At 32.2% G+C, this 24,440-nt stretch overlaps 1 protein-coding gene across 2 annotated transcripts in view; it reads left to right on the forward strand.

The window, feature by feature from the left end:
- The window catches only part of LOC139517031 (gephyrin-like), a 124,047-nt gene that overhangs the window by 69,800 nt on the left and 29,807 nt on the right, over nt 1-24,440 (forward strand). For both annotated transcript variants that reach the window (XM_071307619.1, XM_071307620.1), the window contains 2 exons: nt 11,511-11,689; nt 22,292-22,445. In XM_071307619.1, coding sequence (XP_071163720.1) covers nt 11,511-11,689; nt 22,292-22,445 — 333 coding nt within the window. The remainder of the gene's footprint in view (nt 1-11,510; nt 11,690-22,291; nt 22,446-24,440) is intronic.

Consider the following 24,440-nt stretch of genomic DNA (forward strand, 5'->3'; position numbering starts at 1 on the left):
ACCCTGTTTTCTCTCAATCGATTTATAACTTTCTAACTGCGGTATACTACTGTTGCCTTTATTGGTCTCCTGCCTGTTCACGAGATTCGGACTTCATAAACAGGTGTTAGCGCCTCGTACACAAATTGCTCCAACAAAGTAATAACTAAGTCATGAGAACGACTGGAATCGACAGAACACAGGTTTTACGTTCAAAATCACGTACTTGACCGATACGATGTGTCGGTGTCTTATAACTTACTATCGACATTTTTTAACGGTCTTTGTGATCTGAAGGTACTAGAATGTGGTCTGATCTGTACTCTTAGCGATTGTGTTCATTCCCGACTCTGACATTTTGACTGAATGTGAATTGGCATGGCGACTGATGCATGCTAACAGGAGACTCCTACCCTCAGTACTTATTCTGTCTCGCTTTTTTTGTGTGTCATGCAATATCCTTATTTTTGTTTCTAATCACAAACTTTAAACATTTTTTGACGCCGGCGTCCTCGAAACAGAACACATAAGCCTCGCCTCTAAGAATTTGACCGACGGTGATATAAATCGAAAAAAGTCCCTTATCAAATTGCAAAATCAAAAGCCCAAACGCATTAAACGAACTGGAAAACAGCTGTCATATTCCTCACTTATTTACTGTGCATAACCCTTTAACAAAATCTGATAAATAAACTTGTTATAAGGATTGCATTGAATATATCCATCTAGCTTTTGTTGACAGGACCTCACTTACCTCCTCAATACGTTGATACATGATATATACATGATCTTGAAAGTTTCCAGTCTCAATTGGAAAGGTATAAATCAGCGAAAAATTGTGAATGACAGGTCAGCAAGAGTATATTTCTATCAAACATGTGTCTTTTTACCACATTTTATTAAGATTTTTGTAGCATTTAGTCAATACCGCTGCTTGTTGATTGTAAGCTCCCGAGGGTATCATCAATTTAGTAGTAAGTGTTTTGATTATTGACATGATGTATCAAATTTCTTCCTTAGATTCTCTGTTGATAAGTTTCGAAATTTAGGTTTCAACTCCCTCAAGCAAAATTGATTGATTTGACTTAAGTTTTAAATTACTTTTGGTAAATGAAACTTAACTGTTTTGTACGCAAGAGTCGCGTTTTGTCTTCTAAACATTCATTAAAAGAGGGACGAACGATACCAGAGGGACAGTTAAACTCATAAATCGAAAATAAACTGACAATGCCATGGCTAAAAATGTGTAAGGGTTCCGCGGAACCCAGTGTCTCGCCTACTTTTGCTGTTAATCGCAGATTCAACAAAAATGAGGAAAAACATGAATAAAAATTTCCCTCTCGATACTGTCTTTTGATTGAATGAAGCTTTCAAGTTTGGTAAAAAATCCAGGATAGTTTATGAATCTAATAAATGTTTTATAAACTTTAACTGCAGACTGTATGTAATGTTAACTGGAAGAAAAACTAAGTCCATTTATAAGTAAAATACGGAAAAAGTGAATTTTTTTTTTTACAAAATTTACTTTTGAATAATATCTTATGATCAGAAACAAGCTTTTGTCTAAGTTTGATAGAAATCCAGGATAGTTTATGAAAGTTATTAAAATTTTAAAAACTTTAACCACAGGGTGAATGTAATGTTTCCTCGCAGAAAAACTAAGTCCATTTATAAGTAAAATACGGAAAAAATGGAATTTTATTTTTACAAAATTTACTTCTGAATACTTTCTTATGATCATAAACAAGCTTCTGTCCAAGTTTGGTAGAAATTCAGTATAGTTTAAGAAAGTTATTAAAATTTCAAAAACTTTAACCTCAGAGTGAATATTTGTGGACGCCGCCGACGACGACGGAATGTAGGATCGCTTAATCTCGCTTTTTCGACTAAAGTCGAAGACTCGACAAAAATGAAAAAGCCAAACAGACAAACAATAGTACACATGACACAACATAGAAAACTAAAGAATTAGCAACACGAACCCCACCAAAAACGGTGCTCCGTTAGGGTAAGCAGATCCTGCTCAACATATGGCACCCGTCGTGTTGCTCATGTTGTAACAAATAGTCTAATTCTGTAGGTCACATTCATGAAAGGTAAGGGAATTGTAGTTACGACGTAAGGAACATATCCGATCATTAGTGATGCTCGAAACAAATGAGTACTGATTATCAGGATGCTTGCACATTGATATTGTAAAAAGCAGCTGCGAATCTCAATCTCAATATGAATATTTTTTGTCGAGTGATCACAATGAACGTGTTGAAAATGACTTTATATTGTGTTGAGCAACCTATATTTTACAGTATAAATATACAGGCCACCAGAAAATCAGTTTATTGGGTTATATTTACGTATTTTTATGATATAACCAGTTTTTTCTTTGTTTCGCCAGCAGACTAGAAGAAAGCTTGATAAGTTTAGATGAAAATAATCAACGTCGGTTTATTCAATATGACGTTGTTGGTATGTTTGGGATAAAGGTATTATGACCGGGTAAATAAAGACAACAGTAGTTTACCGCTGTTTGAAACTCATAAATCGATAGAAAAAAAAAAACAAATCCGGTAAACGTATTTTTACGTCGCAAAGTTACGATATGCAAGTTTATAAAGAGCTGAGCAGAGTGATACAAACAGAGGAACGACCGATAGTAAAAAATATGTGAAATAAAATTGGAAGAGCATTTGGGACCCCAAATTACGAGAGATTTGGCCTAATATACTTTATAGCTCATTACGTGTTCACATAATCATACATCCGTGGCTTTCAATTTTAGAGGTTTTAGTGTTCCATTGTGAAATAAATACTAAAAAGAGCCCTGAACGCAAAAAAATATAAAGTATTATCAATTAGTAGTTTTGATTGATATTTATATATACTAGTGCGTATTCGTTTTGCTTCAACGCAAATCCACTATTGGAAATTTTTTTTTTTTTAATGTCATCAAGCTTGAAATTCTAACGTGATAAAAAATTGGCTTTTATAAGCATCAAAACTGGGTTGTGGTGTTTGCAAATTGGAATACTGTAAAAGTGTGGTAAAATTGTAGTACTGTTGATATATAAATCATCTTTGGTAGTTCTAAAATCGTCATTTTGATGTCCAATTTAAAAACTTAGTAAGCATGCTACTCCATCAACTATTTCGATCCAGTTTATCTTACTAGAATGAACAATTTACACCTGCATGTTGTTTGATAAAAAATATTTAATTTTAAATTCATATCTCGATTACTCATCCTGACATTTGGTTATCTGTCTTTGGGATCGGCATACTGTGATAGCATAGTAACACGTCATTGTAAAAATGATGTATCCTTTATCTATTATATACAGAAATATATGGCAAGTTTTATGAGGTTTCTTTTAAAGTTGTATAAAAATTTTGTTTCACTTCAGTGTTTCTGTTGTTTCGTTGTTTTCATCTTTTCTCGTAGTTGATGTTTTTTCCTCGGTTTTAGTTGGTAACCTGAATTTGTTTTCTCTAAATCGATTTATGACATTTGATAAGCTGTATACTACTGTTGCCTTTATTTACTGTTTGGCCAGGAGCTTTGACAGAATTTGAATGCTTATTCGAAAACAAACCCATTAAAGTGTACAAATAAAATTATGGTATCTTTGTACTCTTGGCTCCTGACAGATTTAAATCATACTAATGTTAATTGTTTGTAATGCTTTGTTGAATGTTAAAATAATCAAATTAATGGTAATGCACGTGCATTATACTTCATTTCTAAACTGGCACTTCTGTTCCCACAATGTCTTTTTCAGTTAGCATAAATATACGATGGCAACGTTGCTTGTGCATCAATAAGACAACATAATAAACGAAAAAAGTAGCAAAAGCACATCTAGAGGGCAACATACAGTCTTCAACAAAGGATAGATATTAATTCAAGAGGTGTTCATTTTTTTTTTTAATTTAGAATTTGAAAACATAAATTTGAGTAAATAATTACATTAACCTGATACTGGCTACCAAATGCATGTATACAGGCAATTAAGAATTGTTATTACCAATGCCGATTGAGATTCGTTTTCATTGGAGCATTTATTGGAATAGCATGAATTTGTAGTATTAAAATACATAGGAAAATTGATCCTGCTGTATCGGTCTGAAAATAAATTTAGGACAGCGCCTGGTTATGTGCACTTTTAAATAACCGTTCCAAATACTTTTTATTATGCTTTAAGGCTTTTCTTTTATATGATAAACGTAAAGTTCATAGATTTACATGTGATCGAAAGATAAGGTTGTGCCCTTTTCAGATCCATGTCTAAACACACACCTTTACACGACGGTTTTACTTATTTAGATAAGAGATGTTGCGAGCAAAGCTCACAACATTAAAGCTCACAACATTACATCATTACGCCATCATAAAACAATGGCAAAAGAATAACTTAGGGAAACCACAAAATCAAATTGGATCATGATTTAATAGAATGTGCACAATTTCATTATATGGTAAATATTTTAAGATAAGTTTTAAGACATTCTTATTAGGTGATACAGATAATATAAAATGGACACACAAAGATAAAGCAGTGAAACTGAAAATTTTAATTGAAATTCGAAAAACTATTCGGGAAATAAAAATCACAATTGTAGATGAACGATGTGAAGAATCCATGAAAGTTTCATTGACTTGTTATTAAATATTTAGGAGGTGAGAAAGTAGAGGCGGAAGATACAAAAAAGGAAAATAACAAATCATAATCATAGATATGGTCATATTTATAAATTAACTGTTTACAAAATTTTTAAATACTAAGCATTTTTTTAACCTCAGAAATAGATTACCTTATCTGTATTTGGCAAAACTTTAAGGATTTCGGTCCTCAAAGCTCTTCAACTTCATACGTTATTTGGCCTGTTTAACTTTTTTTATTCGAGCATCACTGGTTAGTCTATTGTAGACAAAACGCACGTCTGACGCAATTACAAAATTTCAATCCTGGTATCTATGGTGAGTTTATTTACATTTTATAAACAAAAGTAACCGAACAGAAAATAACAGCAAACTTCTTAATGTATATAACTCATTTTTAACAATGATGCTTTACTCGTAAATACTCCCTCACAAACCGCAAATTGGTAAGACTGTTAAAGGAAGCACCTGTATTTTAATTGTAAAATAAGCACTGCCTTCTTCATGAAACATTCAAACATATTTATTGAAGTAATATATTAAGGTAAACAAATCATGACAAGATTGATACCACCTCTAAACATATGTAATCATTCTTAAACCTATACAACATAGCTTCAACTTCTATTACACATATGTATTTTAGAATTAATTAAAAATCACTAATAACTATCATCTATGAATGTCAAACTCTTTTTAAAAGCCTTAGATACTTACTTACCCTTAATTTGTAATTTTGGCGTGACAGAATGGACTCCCCTGATCCTGAATTCCATCTGAACTAGACCAACCGAAATTAGTTATTTCAAAACAATAATATAACGGTATCAGTCGTGTGAGGCAACCATTTATTGCAAATTGGCTACTTTGATTAATTATTAATTAATATTTATGAAAGATGTTTGACAAATCTATCATTGTCGTCTTGGTCTTCTCACACTCTCACAATGGAAGATGCATAATAATTTGATTTTACAATATCAATACGGATTCATTGATTTTTGTTTACGTGTAACTGTTTTACCCATGATATAAAGAGACAATCACGATATTACTAGCGAAACGCGGGGAAATATTTGATCATACTTTTTTCATACAGTTTCCAGCTTGTTATGTTGTGAAGGAATTTGTCTATTTTTTAAGACATTTTTATAAAATATGAATCAGTGGAAAATACTAAGGCTTTTCTACCTCAGGCATAGATTAACTTAGCTGTATTTGGCAAATATTTTAGGAATTTTGGTCCTTAATGCTCCTCAACTTAGTACTTAATTTGGCCTTTTTAACGTTTTGGATTCGAGTATCACTGATGAGTCTTTTGTAGACGAAACGCGCGTCTGGCGTATATAAAAAAAATTAGTCCTGGTATCTATGATGAGTTTATTTGTATTATAATAATGAAGCATGGTTTCATTGCAATTTGTTTTAGAAGTTTACTTTCAGTAAAGGTTTTACTTTTTGACTCTTCCCTAAGATTGCTGTATATAAAGTAAAATTACAAAAATACTGAACGAGGAAAATTCAAAATGAAAGTCCCTAATCAAATGGCAAAATCGAAAGCTCAAACACATAAAACGAATGGATGACAACTGTCATATTACTGACTTTGTACAGACATTTTTAATGTTAAAAATGGTGGATTGAACCTTGCTTTAAAGTCATAAGAAACCTCAAATTAAAAATAATGCATATGATTTTTTTTTAACTTAATGGATAGTTTTCATTATGAAACTTATGTACGTATACTTTTTGCTGAAGAAAATTCTTTAACTTGTTCATATTTAGAAGAAGTTTACTTTATTTTAATTGCTTCCTGCCAGGAAGCAATTCCCCGAAATATTTTCCGTATGCAAAGTGACCTCAGTGTGACCAATCTCGTAAAAATCCGGTGATCGCAATACGCATGGATGTCCTTAAAATAAACTATTATCTGATTGTACATGTTAAACACGCGCTCAATATCCATGCTTTTTGTTGAATATAAACAAACAGGTGACAATCGTTAAAATTCGGCTTCAAAACACGAACTTTAATTACCTGTCATATTTTCACAACACTGACCGATTGAAAAAAAAATTTACGATTATACGAAATTTATGCAAAAAAAAATAATAAAATCGTGCACAGAAGACTAAGTTTATGATGTTTGTATGCATTAGTTCAAGAATTGGAATAACATTGTTTTTCACAGGTCACTCGTTTATTATGACTTTAAAGCTAGCTAAACCTCTCACTTGTATCTTATATTAACTTTTAACGATCATATTGAATACGTTTGGGAATAACGATATGCCATTAGAGGTGGTATCAATCTTCAACCTGACTTGTTTACTTCTATTTATAATTCTGAATGTTTAATGAAGAAAGCAGTGCGAATTTTACTCTAACTTTACAGGTGCAACATATTAAAAATATAAAACATTACTTTATGAATTGCATACGTTCTAAACGGAGTTTTACTCATTTGTGTTTTCTGAGTTGATAATTGCGATTGTAGGATCATTATGATTGGGAAAAATATAACAAGTCATTAAGTATATGTATGTTATATCCTGTTTTGGTATATTATGTGTAAAAAGTTATCAATGCAAATTAAATATTTAACATTGCAACTTTAGAAAAAAATTCATTCACAACACTGAATTATTCTAAGGAAAGCAAGACATGAAAGTTTTTGAGGAATGATTAAAGGAATGTACTAGTGTCATAAGAAATATAAAAGAGCTAAAACGTAGAAATCAAGTTGACATTTCTGTACTAAGGATTGTCCATGAAAGATTTACCGCTGGAGTCATCTTAGTGTATATTATTTGTTATGTAATGACGAGCACTGACAGAAACATGGCACTTCGTTAAGATATAATCTAGACTTCCGGTGTTCGATGATTATTTTAGAAATTGTTTAGACTCGGTTTTGAGGACGTTGCTGTTTAATTGGTGGGATAACAAAGAGGAAACGACATTATTATATTATCGTGTGGTGTATCCATGGTTTTAAATACCTTTACCAAAAAGTTCTTTTAAATATTTAGGCATTTGTCGTTTTAGATTTTATTTGTATGTCCCATCCACAACTGCTTAACATGAATATGTGTCTTTTTAGCTAGAAAATGCAACACATGGTACTTCTGGTGGGACAACATTAGATCTAGGACCTTTTTAATTTAATAATCTTGAGGTTTTGTTTTAGGCTTTATAAAATTTGTTTGCGTACAGTGACCCAAAGTTGTTCACCTTCTATGTTGTGTTTTGTGACCTATTGTGTGTCTGTTTGTATTTTCTTTTTTATCAATGGCTTTGTCAGTTTATTTTCGACTTAGGAGTTTGAATCTTTCTCATCTACCTATGTTACCTGACAAGATGAGTTTGAATGTCCCTCATCTACCTATGATACCTGACAAGAGATATACGATAGACATCAGACCGAACATCAACCTTTGTTTTTCCCAGTTATGAAAATAATAGAACAATTATACCAAATGAAACTTTAAAAACTAGAAAGGTTTTTCAGAACACCCACGCTGAGTTTAAGTTTCAAACTTTTTTGCGGAAACATCACCTTATTATTTTCTGACATGTCATACTTTCATTAGCAATGTTAATCTCTTAAAATTTAGAGCATAGTTTCATCTAATATGGGTGGATATTATTCAGAATCTAACATGACAAGATTTCCTTTTCTTTTGAAGATAATCTTTGACGTTGAATTATTTTGCCAAAAATTGCTTTGTACATGTAATGTTAGTTTGTTTTAATTATTATGACGATGCAACATGGGTTTTCCAAGTGCATTTAATAAGAGCACAGTTTCTACTTTGTTTTAATTAAAGTCTTACAAGTGCTTAAAAATAAATTAGAATAGATAAAAAGGATTATTTTTTCTACAAGAAATTATGAGTAGGTATCAGGTTTATATTATGAAACAATTTCATGTCTTCTCAATTATCGCCTATTTATTACCACCATCTTTACGATGGTTAAATTTTCTATTAACTAATTTAAAGATCTTACGAAAGCTGATCATAAAATTTAGTGCATTATTTGAGGCACATTTATTCTATTAGGAAATTTGGTACTATGCTCGTTTCTAAAAATTGTTACATATGTTTTGCTTTCGTCAAATTAACTCTAAATATACAGATATTTGAAAGATGTGTTGAAATGAGGAAACATTCTTAGAAAAATGAAACAAATGAACTCGGATTTATGAACTTTTCACTGGATCGTTCAGTACTTTCAACTAGGGAAAGTACGTGTGATTGTAAAACTGTCTTATACTGTAAGAGTTTTGGTATTTGGTGTTTATAAAGAGAAAGGTCTCACTTTGAAATTAGAAATTAAAAAGCAAGATGGTTAACGTGAAAAAGAAGGAGTCAAAGGACACGAGAAAACAAAAATTGCATTTAGGCATGTTGTGAATTTTTTTTTTTTTTTTTTTACCTTTTTTCTCAAAATATGTTATTTTGACAGCTTGCTCCATTTTCCTTGACGTTTCTTATGAGAGTTGCCCTTGATTGAAATTTAGCTACATATTGTATAAAGAATCGAGCTTGTGTGCATTCCTAAAGCAAATCCCACCAAAGAGCCACAACATTGGTACCGAGGACGGATCGATAATCAAGAACTCTCGACGGAATAACAACGTGTTGACAGTTGTCAACGTTTTGATAAATACCCCAATAATTATGTACCAATTAAACAATACCTTTGTCACAGATTTTTTTAAAATAAAACTGGTTACACTTTTAATTCCTGAAAAAATGGTTTAGGTACCTCTTAAGAAAAAAATCATGGTTTGAATTATGTCTTTATTACATATGTGTTCAACAATGTATAAGTTATGTTACACGTTATCAATAAATATATAGACGCAGTTTTATTTAAATCTGTTCGAATTTTTGTTCATACACTTTATATATCAAATGCATCATATTTTATTAACTTAACAGATTTCTAAATGTGCATTTATAAAAAACGAAATCTATTTTGTATCATAGTTAAAAAATATGTTAACGGTAATTTGAAATTATTAATAAATTTATTTATATACTATCGTGAAATCATCAAATAATGGATTCCTTTATTTATATAAATGATTAACCACAAAAGTCCTCATTAAAACTAAATAAACATTCACGGAATTTCACAGATGTGAGGTCTTAGTCACTGAGCTCTAGACTGAGCTATGCACCTCTTTAGAAAATTATCCTTATATTCTTTAATGGAATCTTCTGATCTTAACATTCAAAGTAAACCGAGGTATTACTGTGTTACTTGAAATAAACTAAGCACAAGGGAGACATTTAGAACCGTTTGTGGGAGTAGAAAGAATTGAAAGTAATGGCTTTTAATTTGCGACGGTCTTCGGGGGAGTGACAGCTGCTGTTAACTCGATTTTATTGCCTAAAATATGTTAAAATCAAATTAACGTTTTCCATGACTGTAAAAATAAAGTTTTTAACTTGTTATAGCGATAAAGATAAATGATACAAGTTAAATCAGTCTCGTAGTTTTAGTGAAAAATCACTTTTCCTAATGAAAATTACACTTTTATTAAGCAAAACTATTTACAGGTTGATTGTCCGGAGGTCCTTGTACAATTAATAGTCTGATGGTATAGTAGGGTTGATAAGTAATTACTGGATAGTGCTAAGTCTGTTCTTGAAGTCACTTTCGCATCCCCGCCAATAAAAGTAATACACTGATACATGTAACTGTGAAATGAAACATTTCACATAGTAATTTAGGTCTTAGATTCTTGAATATTCCACCAGAAATTATATATTGATGAATATATATGTAAAAGGAGGAAAAGGTGCCCTGGGGACAATACAATACGACCCAATAAGTCAAAGAGAAGCAACATGGTCGTCGGTGCTCTTCGATTTTGTACAGGGAGCATCGGTGGCCAAGTGGTCTTAGTACTTGCACTACGGTATATCCAGCCTGTGAACTCTGAAGTTGTAGGTTCGATTCCCGATCGGCATAGGTGCATTTGACTCCAATCTTAATTATCAATTGTCAAGGATTATCAGTTTTCGGTTATTCTCTCCATGCACTCTTTCTTCTTTCACCAAAACAATCTGACCTCAACGGAAAAGCACAATAGTCTTAACAGTTAAAGGTACCAGTATTATAATTTAATACGCCAGACGCGCGTTTCGTCTGCACAAGACTCATCAGTGACTCTCAGATCAAAAAAGTTGTAAAGCCAAACAAGTACAAAGTTAAAGATAGAGCATTGAAGACCCGAAATTCCAAAAAGTTGTGCCAAATACGGCTAAGGTAATCTATTCCTGGGATAAAAAAAATCCTTAGTTTTTCGAAAAATTCAAAGTTATGTAACAGGAAATTTATAAAAACGACCATATAATTGAGATTTTCTTCTGCTTGCATTGACTTTGAGAGTGATATTCATTGTGTGTTTTTATACGAATAAAGGCAACAGTAATATACCGCTGTTCAAAAGTCAAAGAGCGAATACGCTCTTGACATATTGTATAGACAAATGTTGTTTATGCAGTCTGTATACTTATACTGTCCTCTTGGCGTCCTTTTTGTGTCGCATTGTTGCTTTGCACGGACATATACCACGAATCTCCTTTTACTCATACTTGTGGTTTGTTCTCGGAATATAATGCTCAAGCATGACACATTTTTTTTTCATTTACATTGTATATCCTTTATCAAAATGGATCTCATTTTCCAGGCTATGGTGAATAGTAAATTAAAGGGAAAACCGACATTAATTTTAATGCCAAAATTGTGATTGATTCATTTTAATTTTACCTGGAATTTCTAAAGCAAAATGATAATGCAGAGTTCAGTTTTTAATGCAATTGATTTCTATAAGATTATCGTTTGACTTTGACAGCCTGCTGACTCCATAAAGCCTGGATACTGCATGCGAATCAATACAGGCGCACCCCTGCCACCAGGAGCTGACGCAGTTGTGCAAGTCGAAGATACAGTCTTGGTGAGAGATGCTGATGATGGCAGGATAGAAGTAGAGATTAAAATTATGTCTTTGCCAAAGGCTGGACAAGATATAAGGTAGGTTATTGAAAGTAATGTCAGCAATGAACAAGAAGATGAATTATATTTTTTTAATCTGTTAAATGGTATGATATTGAGAGAAAATAAAATAACAAGTTCATTTCATAATCATATTTTTTTCCGAATTTTTACTACAACTTCCCAAAAAGGTTAAAAGGTATCCGTATTGTGAGCAAACCCAACTTTTGGTTATCCGAGAATGATGTTCAAAAGAGGGACGGAAGCTACCAGAAGAAGTCATACTCATAGTCATAATGTTAATTGTAGGCATTATTCATTAATGTGAGATAAGATTAAGATTATTTATTTTTTAAGATTAAATCAAAGATTAAAGGACTTTATTTGGAATTTGTGGACTATTAAACAGATTCAATGTATAAAACTAGTCGCGAAATTTAATCAATTAGGCGACGTTTAGAATCCCAAATTGGTACACGCCCACTTCAACCAGCAGCGTATTCTATGAGACACAACTATGGTTTAGTCATTGCACATGTAGGATGAAACAGTTCCAAAAGCATTTAATTGGACCATTTATAGTTCTCTCCAAGCATTTAATTGCAATGGTTGCTCAAGGTTCATGTAGCTAAATGCAATACTAGCAGCACGGATTAACAGCTGATGACTGTTACTATCGTTACCAAAAATGAAATTACTTATTAATGAGATGTGGTAATTGCCTTTGACACAACTATCCATCAGAGACCAAACTAGTATGTAAACAATTATTGCTCGTCGTTATACATTGAAAAATGAGCAAAACCCATACCACAGAGGTAGCTTTTAAAGGCCCCGGCATAACCGATGTGAAACCATAAAAAAAAGAAAACATCAATGGACTGAGTAATGCTAAAACAACAAATAAAATACAAATATGACAGACAACAATTAGCGACAACCGCTGAAAAACAAGCTTCTTGATTTGTGAAAGGTGCATTTGATTTGGCATTTTTAAACATTTGTGACCTCTGCTTCAACCTTAATCTAGGACAGCGCGGCGACAGTACAACAAGAGAACTATGAAAATGAATTTAACTGTATTTCGTTCAAATTGACATTGTTATAAAGACAATAACAATCAAAACCAAGGAGTAAACAAAGACTCACAAAACCAAAGGACATTTACATCAACAGTTATAAATAATAAATAAGAAACACCACGAACTCCACTAAAAACCGGGAGTGAAATCAGGTGCTCCGGAAGGGTAAGCATTTCCTGCACCGTATACGGCACCTGTCGTGTTATCTCTTTGTTATGTTCGGTAATGATTGAAGGTTATTATGACTGAGGAAGAATATCAGATATGATTTCTGACACACTTTTGTCATAATGGCCAATCAGCTCATGATGGCGACCGTAAAATGTCTTGAGTGATGACCTTAATTTGATTAATCCATAGCCCCGTCTTAGCAACTGTTGAGAAAGCAGTATTCCCCGTTCAACAAAATCAACGTACTTTGAGCTAGCTCTAGAGTGTCTTATAAACTGAGACACATATACTGCATATGCTGGTGCCGCTGGGATGTTGCTACACAGAAATTGAAAGTTGACTCTAGGAAAATTAGAATCATCGCGTTTGTCATACATTTTGGTATTCAACCTACCATCAGTAGTCATTTCGATAAAGAAAAAAAAAGGGTCTAAATATGAAGCTGATTTATCTGTTTCGGTAGTATCATTTATTTCAAGTTCACTTGGATATATTAAATGTAATTAATCGCTGAATCTATTATTATTAAGAGACAGTACATCATCAATATACCGAAAGGTGAAATTAAAAGACTGGGATAACTTCTTTTCTCCTTTCTGTACAAGCCCTGGATAAATTCTGCTGAATAGGAATACAAAAACAAATTTGCAAGAAGAGCAGCGCGATTGGTACCCATTGGGATTTCAATAGTCTGTTGGAAGAAAATTGCCTTTTGGATTATTTTGGGACTATAGACGCATCTTATTTGCATAGGTCGTATTGTTTCGCGGTTGAATGTTCTATATACGGATAGATAGTACACTAACGATTCAATTTCGAAGGTTTATGTTTCGTGTTTCAGATGAAAAAAACAAATAATCAGCATTCGAGTTGTGGAAAAGATTACACACATTCAAAAATTTCAATATCTTGTTAATAAACAATAACCGATCCGAATATGAATAACACAATGACTAAAAATGTGACTTATATCAAAGTACTACAATTGCGCAGGTGGTTGTGGAGTTATACAATATATCTAACTATACTTAAACACTATTGTATATAGATATAAGAGATTAGTGCAAGCTTAACAGACTTAAGCAAATATACAGGAAGTGGTGTAACAATGTATACCAAAGGCCCTTTCTAAAGTGTAATATATCCCGCAGACAATTACAATCACAGACAACTGTACTCTTAAGAACTGGGTTGTAACAAAGGCCACACGGTAGAAAATTCTCTTTAATAATGCGTATACAGTGAAGTTTACTTAAAAAAAATACTGTGTGTGTAAGGTAAATAAGTGTTGTTTAATTAGTCACCTGCAGAATATGTCTTTCTTATTCTATACATATAGGATTGAACATCACAAGCAAATGAATAGTAAACTAATGTAGACAACACACGATTTACCTACAGCGAGAAAGTCTTTGAACGGCAGCGTTCTCATTTCTCACTTTGACAAGCATAATGCACATTTAATATTCTTTGATGTACTTCCGTCGTGAAGATGTAGGTTTTCCCGCGTACAATTGTTTACTCCTGTCCATCTTTTATCCATTCGGTCTCCTGTATGAAAAGATCGGTGATTATTAAGTCTGATGTTGAATTTTGTGTCTGTTTCGCCAACATATTGCAGCTTGCAAGTTCCGAAAATGAGAATATAAATACTATTTTCCGTTTTAAAGATCGATCTTACATCATACATGAATGTTATGTTGATTCTTTGTTACTGTGCTGGTTAAATAGTTGTAAGTTTTGGCGACTTACAACTGCTTCTTTTGCATTGTTTGTAACACCTGTTTTAACAGATCTCTAGTTTTATACTTTGGATATACCAAGTATATAAATAGTCCATTATATGAACTGCACATAGTATACATAAACGTGTAATGAATATATCTATTGCAAGGTATATGTCAAACAAATTCATAGTACTGTAAAATACATTAATGCAAGGGTAATCCGTAATGTATGTGTAATTTAGGTTTCAGACAGGCTATATAATGAGACAACTTTTATATTGTGAATTGTCACGTCAAAAGTAGCATTGAAGTATTGTTTTCATAGGTGTAAAAATGCCTGTTATTAATTTTACATTGTGAGCTTTGGTAACAGTTTTTCTTGTCCATATGTTATTTGAAATATTACCTTTGATGTTTCAAATTTATTTTCGAAAAATTCCATGAAGCTACTCATTCTTAACGAATATTTCATCTGTTCGTCTTTTCTACTGAGATACCCTAACCTCTATTTAATTTGAAAATGTTGAATCATTATTTAGATGCTGAATTCTTTGTCTCATCTTAAAACTTATGTTCAGCTCATTTCTTAAAAGAAAGTTCCCTTTTGTATTTAATGCTTTGATGTGATTCCTTGTCCTTTTAACTCTCTATACAATTTTTAAAAGTGCTTTTTCATTACATTTGGATATTTTGGATAAAATTTCCCATAACTGATTATATTGTATATTTTATTTGATGTAAGATCGAACAGTTTGGCATTTTATTATTGTCTGGCTTCTCTTTCTGTATGAATTTGGTTTTGACTTAATTTAGACAACAATAGTTGATCGACATTCAGATTTCATAAATAGATTTAAATAGACACAAATCAAGGTAATAAACAAAAACTGAAAGAATCGCATTATCTACTTTTCTAAAACTGACAATCCATAATACAATTTGTAAAATCAAATTGATGCCAACTTATTAACATCAACTGCATCTTTATTCTTATCTTTGTCATTATCACCTTATGGTATAATTTAATATGTTAATGAAATAGATTGTGTGCTTCAAGAATTTTGGAGTTTACAATAGTGACAAATGATATTGTTAATGAATGAAAGTTATTTTAGAATACATTGCATTTGTTTGCATTGCGTGTATCAATATAAAACGTATAATTGCGGGTCTTGTTTTAGAATTAGATTAATGGAAATAATGCTCGATTTTTGTTTGATTGACAGTTTAGTTACACCTAGCTGTAACCCCCCCCCCCCTTTTCCCCGTTCATCTCCGGACATTGAATGTTCTTTCACAAACATGACTTTTGTGTTTCTCTTGCCTTACAGTAGCCTAAAAGGCTATTCTAGATTCATTGACATGTGAACAACAGTATATATATTACTGTTCGAAAGTCATAAAACGATTTGGTAGAAAACAAATCCGGGCTACAAACTAAAACAGAGAGAAACACCTATAGAGCGTGTATGTTTTTGTGGTCCTGTTTTTTTCGTATTAGTTGTAACATTATTCGCTATATGAGAGTATTCTCACCTCCAGTTTACCTCCTGATTATATTAAGCTTGATGGTTTTGAATGATTTCTAATGGAGTGGAACGTGAAAAAAAACTATGTATCTGTTAGTGTATTGCTCTAAATTAATTAGTCTTTTTGTCGATAGTTTGGAACGATACATAAAAACATATCAAAATTCAGTTTCGAAAATATTTTTTTCTCGCAACGTCTTTTTCTTGATTTGATTATTGATAAAATGTATTTAATTTCTGTGTTAATGTTTTGTTGGTCCACCTTTCAGTTGTGATATTTATTGAAGACCGTAAGTTGATATCTACAGAGCAACCGAAGCTAGCTGGTGGATTGATGTTCTCGATGGTTTTATCCAGCATATCCTATCAAACATTTAAATCGACTTCTATAAATACAACATTTCGTTTATTACGATTCGAAATGATAAATTATAAAGACTCTGGTTGTTGCTTACTGTAAAGGTATTATTATGTAAACGTTTTGCTTGCAAATTAATCGACAGCAGCCAACATGACGGGCATCAATAGAATTTGAGACAATCAAATATATCTTATTGCAGTAATCATGTAAAGAAAAAGCCATGTCATACAAGTAATTTTTATGAAGCAGAATCTGAGACTGCATATACTCAACGCTATTGAATATGATACCTGTTCTGAAGGTCATATGAAATTGCTCACTATAACAAAATTGGAAAAACTATCGGATGACAATCGACAGTTTTATACGTTATAAATTTTATACTGAGACTTAAACGAACCTTAAATCTCAACATTCCATCTTCAAACCAGAAATATTTTGTATAGTCTATAACATACCTATTTGCTTCATGAAAAGTCTACACACAGGCAATGACTTTTTTGTTTCCCTTGCCTCACAGTAGCCTAAAAGGCTATTCAAGATTCATTGAAGTGTGAATAAGATTTTTCAAACTATGTTCGTTTATGAAAAAATAATTCATCATAGGCCATATAAAAAAATTCTACTACTGTGAGATATATGCATACTATTAGCACTTTAAAAATAAAAAAAAAATCTCCGTAACTGTGAACAACATTTTACGTTTTTTTGTGTTTTTTCTTGATATTTGCAAATATAAACATGTACAAATGTATAACAAAGTATGTTAACCGAGAGAAACACTTGCAGCACTTTTATGTTGTCGTGGTCCTGGTTTTTTCTAATTAATTGTATCATTATTCGCTATATGAGAGTATTCTCACCTCCAGTATATCTCAGATTATATTAAACTTGATGCTTTTGAATGATTTCAAATGGCATGGAACGTGAAAAATAAAAGTAAACAACTGATCGTCTGTTTTTGCTCAAAGAGTGGTTTTTTTTCTTGATTGATTATTGATTACTTAATTTCTGTGTTAATGTTTTGTCGGTCCACCTTTCAGTTGTGATAATTATTGAAGACCTTAAGATGACATCTACAGAGCAAATGAAGCTAGCTCGTGCTGCTGGATTGTTGTTCTCGATGGTTTTATCCAGCAAATCCTATCAAACATTTTAATCGACTTATAGAAATACAAAATTTCGTTAATTACGATTCGTCTGTAAATAGTTATCAAAGGTACCAGGCTGTATAAGACATCAGTGACGCTCCGATCAAAAAAGTGAAAAAGCCAAACAAATATAAACTTGAAGAGCATTGAGGATCCAAAATTCCCAAAGAAAAGTTGTGCCAAATACGGCTATGGTAATCTATGCCTGGGATAAGAAAACCCTTAGTATTTCGAATATGTTTTTCTTTTGCAAACAGTTAATTTATAAAAAAAAACAACAACAACATATAATTGATATTCATGTCAACGCCGAAGTGCTGACTACTGGGCTGTTGACACCCTCGGGGACGAATTGTCCACCAGCAGCGGCATCGACCCAGTGGTGTAAATAGTTATGAAAGGTACCAGGCTTCAAACTTTGATACGTCAGACGCGTGTTTCGTCTTCATAAAACTCATCAGTGACGCTCCGATAAAAAAAGTGAAAAAGCCAAACAGGTACAAAGTTGAAGAGCATTGAGGATCCAAAATTCAAAAAAAAAAGTTGTGCCAAATACGGCTGTGGTAATCTATGCCTGGGATAAGAAAATCCTTAGTATTTCGAATATTTTTTTCTTTTGCAAACAGTTAATTTATAAAAAATGACCATATATTTGATATTCATGTCATCACCCAAGTGCTGACTACTGCTGTTGACACCCTCGGGGACGAAACGTCCACCAGCAGTGGCATCGACCCAGTGGTGTAAATAGTTATCAAAGGTACTAGGCTTCAAACTTTGATACTTCAGACGCGTTTTTCGTCTTCATAAGACCCACCAGTGACGCTCAGATCAATATAGTTATAAAGCCAAACAAGTAAAAAGTTAAAGAGCATTGAGGATTTTCCCCCAAAAAAGTTAGGCCAAATACGGCTAAGGTAATCTATGCCTGGGATAAGAAAATCCTTAGTATTCCGAATAATTTTTATTTTTACTCTAAAGATGAATAATTAAGGTTCTAGTTGTTGCTTACTGAAAAAGTATTACCAGCTAAACGTTCTGCTTGAAAATTGATCGACAGCAGCCAACATGACGGGTATCTATGGAAATTAGAAGCAATCAAAATATCTTATATTTCTTATTGCTGCAATCATGTAAAGAAATAGCCATGTCATGCACGTAATTGTTATGAAGCAGAGACTGCATATAATCAAAATAAATAAAAATAATACCTGTTCTGTTGGCCATATTAATTTGCTTATTATTACAACATTGGAAAAATTATCGGATGACAAACGTCAGTTTTATATGTTTCAAATGTAAAACTATTACTGAGACTTAAACGATCCGTACATCTCAACATCCCATTTTCAAGCCTGAAATATTTTGAAAAATCTGTAACATATATATTTGTATATCATGGAAGCTTATTTTATATGCATAATTCTAACATGACGTCTTTCAAACGCTTTGAGTACACACCCGTGGTAAAATATGAATATATTGCTTGGGCTGTTCCGATCGTGCTCCTACGTCATATGCTTTTTTATGAATGAGGAAATCGACGTCATAGAATGATGACGTTAGAATAGAAGCATTTACGGGAAAATACACGCTTGTGAAACCGAAAATCATCACAACAAGGAAACGTAAACAAACGATGCTAAAATGTGGTATAACTCATAAGCAAAGTTATTTTATACATATATGACGTACAATTATCATTTAAATTCATCCAATACTATCTTAATACGTTATTGTAAACAGTTTAAATCATGTCACTTATTCAGTTTACTCCGTTCTCTTACGCCAATTTAATAGTACGTTTATTTATGGGAACGGCAAATATTTGCCTCTACCTAGATCGCTTCGATCCAAAAGAATTGTCGTATTTGTCCTATTAGAATCGAAATAATTAATGGGAGCTTGAATATATCGTGATTTTACCACGGGTTGTCCCTTTATGTCGATATTTTACCCCTCGCTCTCGCTCAGGGTAAAATTTTTGTCACAAAGGGCTTACCCGTGGTAAAATCACGATATATCAAGCTCCCATAAATTATTTCTTAAGTTTAGTATATCGCTCACAAAATCATAGTATTTGTTGCATTTATTTATAATTGTGAGCACATTTGGTAATTGACTAGTAGTTATTTTAAAGCAGTTTTAAAATTAATTATAACTGTCTTATCTGTCGTTTATTCATGTATTTCATCATACATGTAATAGTTTGCTTCACATAAATGCTGAAAAAAAAGAAACACTGTCTTGTACGTAGGGCATTTTTCAACGTGTACTATATGGTACCTTTGATAACTATTTCTACAAAACAATGTTCTTACTTGGACAGTTTTCCGGTGTTAATTTTTGCTATTTTACATATAATAATTGTATAACATTCATTCTAATATATATCATAATTAGAATATACTAAAAAAATATCAAGATATTGCAAAAAACAATTTATATAAATGTAATTGATGGTACAGCTCTCAAAAAGTTCAACAAAAGATTTAGAAGTTAATGGTAAATACATGTATTGACGCAGTGCAGTTGACGTGCTACCTACATTGACGATGATCAGACAACCTATGGCCAATTTAGTCTGTAAATGACTTATGCTCATCTTTTCATCCAGTAGGGTGGTCCGACAATGAATTATTGAAGTGCTGACATAAACGTTTAACCTAATGTCTATTGTAATGATTTTCACCGACATCTAACGGAGAAAAGATGGTTACTGAAGTATTTGCCAATATGATATGATTCTGGTTAAAAACCATAACATGTTGTATGTAATATACCTAGCTGTTATGTACTTACATATGTATAATTCATAAGTAATTATTGCACTTGAAAAGAAAAATAAGTCACAACTTACACCGTTTCTACCTGACCTACATCTGCCCTATAGATTGTTATGTTTTGTAGTGAGGTTGCAGTCTTGGTTTTAACCCCACATTGCGTTATATTCATACCATAAAAAATTTCAGTTCATTCATAGTCATTTCTTATTTGTATTTCGTATCTGGCGACAATATAACTACTTCAGTACTGCTTTTCTATAATGAAATGGTAATAAAAGATATACTTAACTCCTACACGACATGCCAAGCTCTAAATCGCCCCGAGTTTTATTTATACGTATTAATGAATGAATTTTCCCGCGTTTTTCTAGAAATAGTGGGATAATGTTATTATCTGTATATGATTTGTAAAGCGGATACAGCCAAATTCGAAAGTATTTTATGATTGAATTCTATACTGATACACGTATTATATGTCTGTCGTCCATTCTAATGAGGGAGCGTAAGAAACTGTAGTACTGCTTTTCTATTATGAAATGATAAAAAAAATATACTTAACTCCTACACGACAGGCCAAGCTCTAAATCGCCCCGAGTTTTATTTATACGTATTAATGAATGAATTTTCCCGCGTTTTTCTAGAAATAGTGGGATAATATTATTATCTGTATATGATTTGTAAAGCGGATACAGCCAAAGTCGAAATTATTGTATTATCGAATTCTGTACTGATACACGTATTATATGTCTGTCGTCCATTCTAATGAGGGAGCGTAAGAATCAAATTATATTTTGGATAATGGATTTATATCTTCAAACCTATGTTTATTCTTTATTGGTTTTTATGAATACCCTCGTGTTATTCCTATCAGAGAGTGTTTTGTAAGGCATTATTTTGTCAATAGTTATTTTATTATATTTCAGAGATTATTCGCATACATATAAAGGACTCATTATATGTTTGTCTTTTTTAAACTAAATTCCTTCATCTAGAGTTCTTAGAGGGCAAATTCTCGAAATCAATTAAGTATATCGTTTAAACAAACTTAATTGTTTTACATTGTCATATCGGGGCCTTTTATAGCTGACTGCGGTATAGGCTTTGCCCATTGTTGAAGGCCGTACGGTGACCGATAGTTGTTAATGTCCGTGTCATTTTGGTCTCTTGTGGACAGTTGCCTCATTGGCAATCATACCAAATCTTCTTTTTTATAATTAATCTTTAACTGCGTACTTGTACCTAGATATCTATTAGTCGTTTAGAAAGCCAAAACGTTTAACAAAAGGCTATGTATTATTTTGCTCATTATAATGAATAGTCTAATACACGTAAAACATGTCCTTTGAAGGGAATACATAAATTCATCAAATACCAAGGATTAACAGAGTCTTTCAATGATATTAACAGCATTATACATTTTGTGTTTTACGTCATGGTATATAAAGCTTTGTTTATAGTTTTTTAGATTGACATTTCCTATATAAACAGGAGGATATATGTAAATACCTTAATATTAGTATTTAACTCTCACAGATGCTGAACAAGACAACAAAAGCAAACATACTCCATGACATTTCAGTCAGAATTTGGCGCTGCAAAATAGTTTTATGAATGACTTAAAATGTGTCTGTCTTAACTCATATTTTTATTTCCGCCATGACATAATATGGTTTATGAATGATGGTGATTACTTTTCAGGCTCATTGGAATTCCGTAAAATGCACCAGAAGGCATCAAAAAGACTATTAAATGTTATGTCATGACCTCAATTGCTTAACATAATTTTGTAAAGCTATTTTTGAAGGAATGCAAATGTTCTCTTTTTGTCCCACAGAGCTGTAGGTTCAGATATTAAAGCTGGACAAGTTGTATTATCGAAAGGCCAGTGTCTTGGACCATCAGAACTTGGCATTTTAGCAACTGTTGGTGTGACACATGTAACCTGTTACAGAATACCCATTGTTGGTGTTATGTCTACCGGCAACGAGGTATGTATAGCTGTCTGTTACTCCCGAGACATATTTGTGGTGAGGAAATCAATAAAAACTGTAGATTTAGAAACTTGTGTTTTTATGAATGGAATCATCAGACAGATATATACCATTCCTATAAAAGTGGGTGTTTACATTGAATTCCTTTCGTAGTAATTTAATATTTTAAGTCGAAAGGAGTTAAAATGATTTGTCTCTCTTTGAAATAGTTGTCATCTACTGATTATTGAATTACAGAGACTTATTTGCTCCCACTCCATCTGACGTCCTTGTGTATAAAGCCTTGCAATCATATAAACAGATTGGAAATAATACAATTGTATATATTGATAAATGTTAGATAAATAAATAGAACATTTATAGTTCATGATTTCATCAGAAAATATCCACTTGCACCATTTAAATAGTATACTATAAAGATACTGCACGAAAATTGCTGAATTTAATTACGAGCAAAATTTATTTCATGGGCTGTGGAGGGGGAAGTACCTTTGAATAATTTTATAGCAATTTAAGACTTTAAAAATTATAGCAACATCGATTACTCACCTTAACTGTGTTCTCATAAAATTCAACACTTAGATATCATTAAATTGTGACACGAATCTATGCAAAATTCATGAAAAACAGCAAATCATTTGTTCTTTTATCTGTGATTTTCTTCACTCAATGTGACAAATTACATTAACACTGTATTTAATTAGTAAATATAGCAAGTAAATAACAATTTGCAAGTAAAACTACAGATATACCTAAGACCAGTGCAAATATCAATGTTTGGTTTTTCACATTGGCACAATGGTGTGGACAATTTAGTAAGAATTACTGCTCCTGATAGTCTGTGTAGCTGCATGTGTCCCATGAACTATCGAAAGAAGGAGATCTAATTGTCAAAAAGACCGCTATTTTCAAGAGACCAAAACACAAGTATAAGGAGTTTAACATGTTTGTTAGTGTCTCAAAAAGTTTGACAACTGTGTAACAGCACACCATACGAACGCACTGTTAAAATCAGTTTGAATTAGCTAGTAAATAGATCCGGAACAACTCACGGTTACAAGAAGATAGTTTTAAATTTATAACTATATTCATATTATATAAATAAAGCTAGTCTTACCTTGTTTTCCATGCTGGTAGAATTTGAGGGTTAAATATTGACTCTTAAATAAACAGAAGTAAACCGCTGTTCCAAAGTAATAAATCGATTGAGAGAAAACAAATCCGGGTTAAACTAAATTAAAACTAAAACCGAGAAAACACATCAGCTATTAGAGAAAAACAACGAAACAACAGAAACCCTAAAGTGCAACAATAAAACAAACGACAATGCAACACAAACAGAAACGAACTATAAAATAACAAATGCCATTTTCCTTAATTGGTACAGTATATTTTATGAACAAATTGTGGTTTGAACCTGATTGTGTGGCTAGTCAAACATCGCGCTTTTATGGAAATGTTAACTTTGACACTAAGATGACAACATTACATGACAGGTCTTAATATATTTCTTCCTTTAGTTTAGAAATTATCATTGCAACAGAAACTTATATATTTAAGCCTTAACATTTGTATTTGAGATGGATAGTAAATCGGATTTGGTTTGTTCTGCCTTTTAATGTAACGAGTTGTTATACACACTTTTAAATCCAATGCAATTGAAGTGTTATTCATCGTAACAATGGCAAACGACACCTAAATCATTAAACAAAATCGATCATTACAAAAAAAGAAATGCTAAAAAGATGTATGCAAAGAACAATTGATAAGATATTAAATAGAAATAAAACCTCGTTTAGATGAATAACTATAAACAATATTTTATTTTTGAAAACAAGTAAACAAACACGTAGATCAATACAATCCAAGAATTGGAGAACAAGTGACAAGTCATTTAGACATATTCCTCTCTAGTAATATAGTTTATAGTCTATAGATAATTGAATCAGGAGACTAAAATTTGATAAGCATGCATGGAATCATAGTAAAATC

Source organism: Mytilus edulis, chromosome 3, assembly GCF_963676685.1.
Source record: "Mytilus edulis chromosome 3, xbMytEdul2.2, whole genome shotgun sequence".
Lineage (NCBI taxonomy): Eukaryota > Metazoa > Mollusca > Bivalvia > Mytilida > Mytilidae > Mytilus > Mytilus edulis.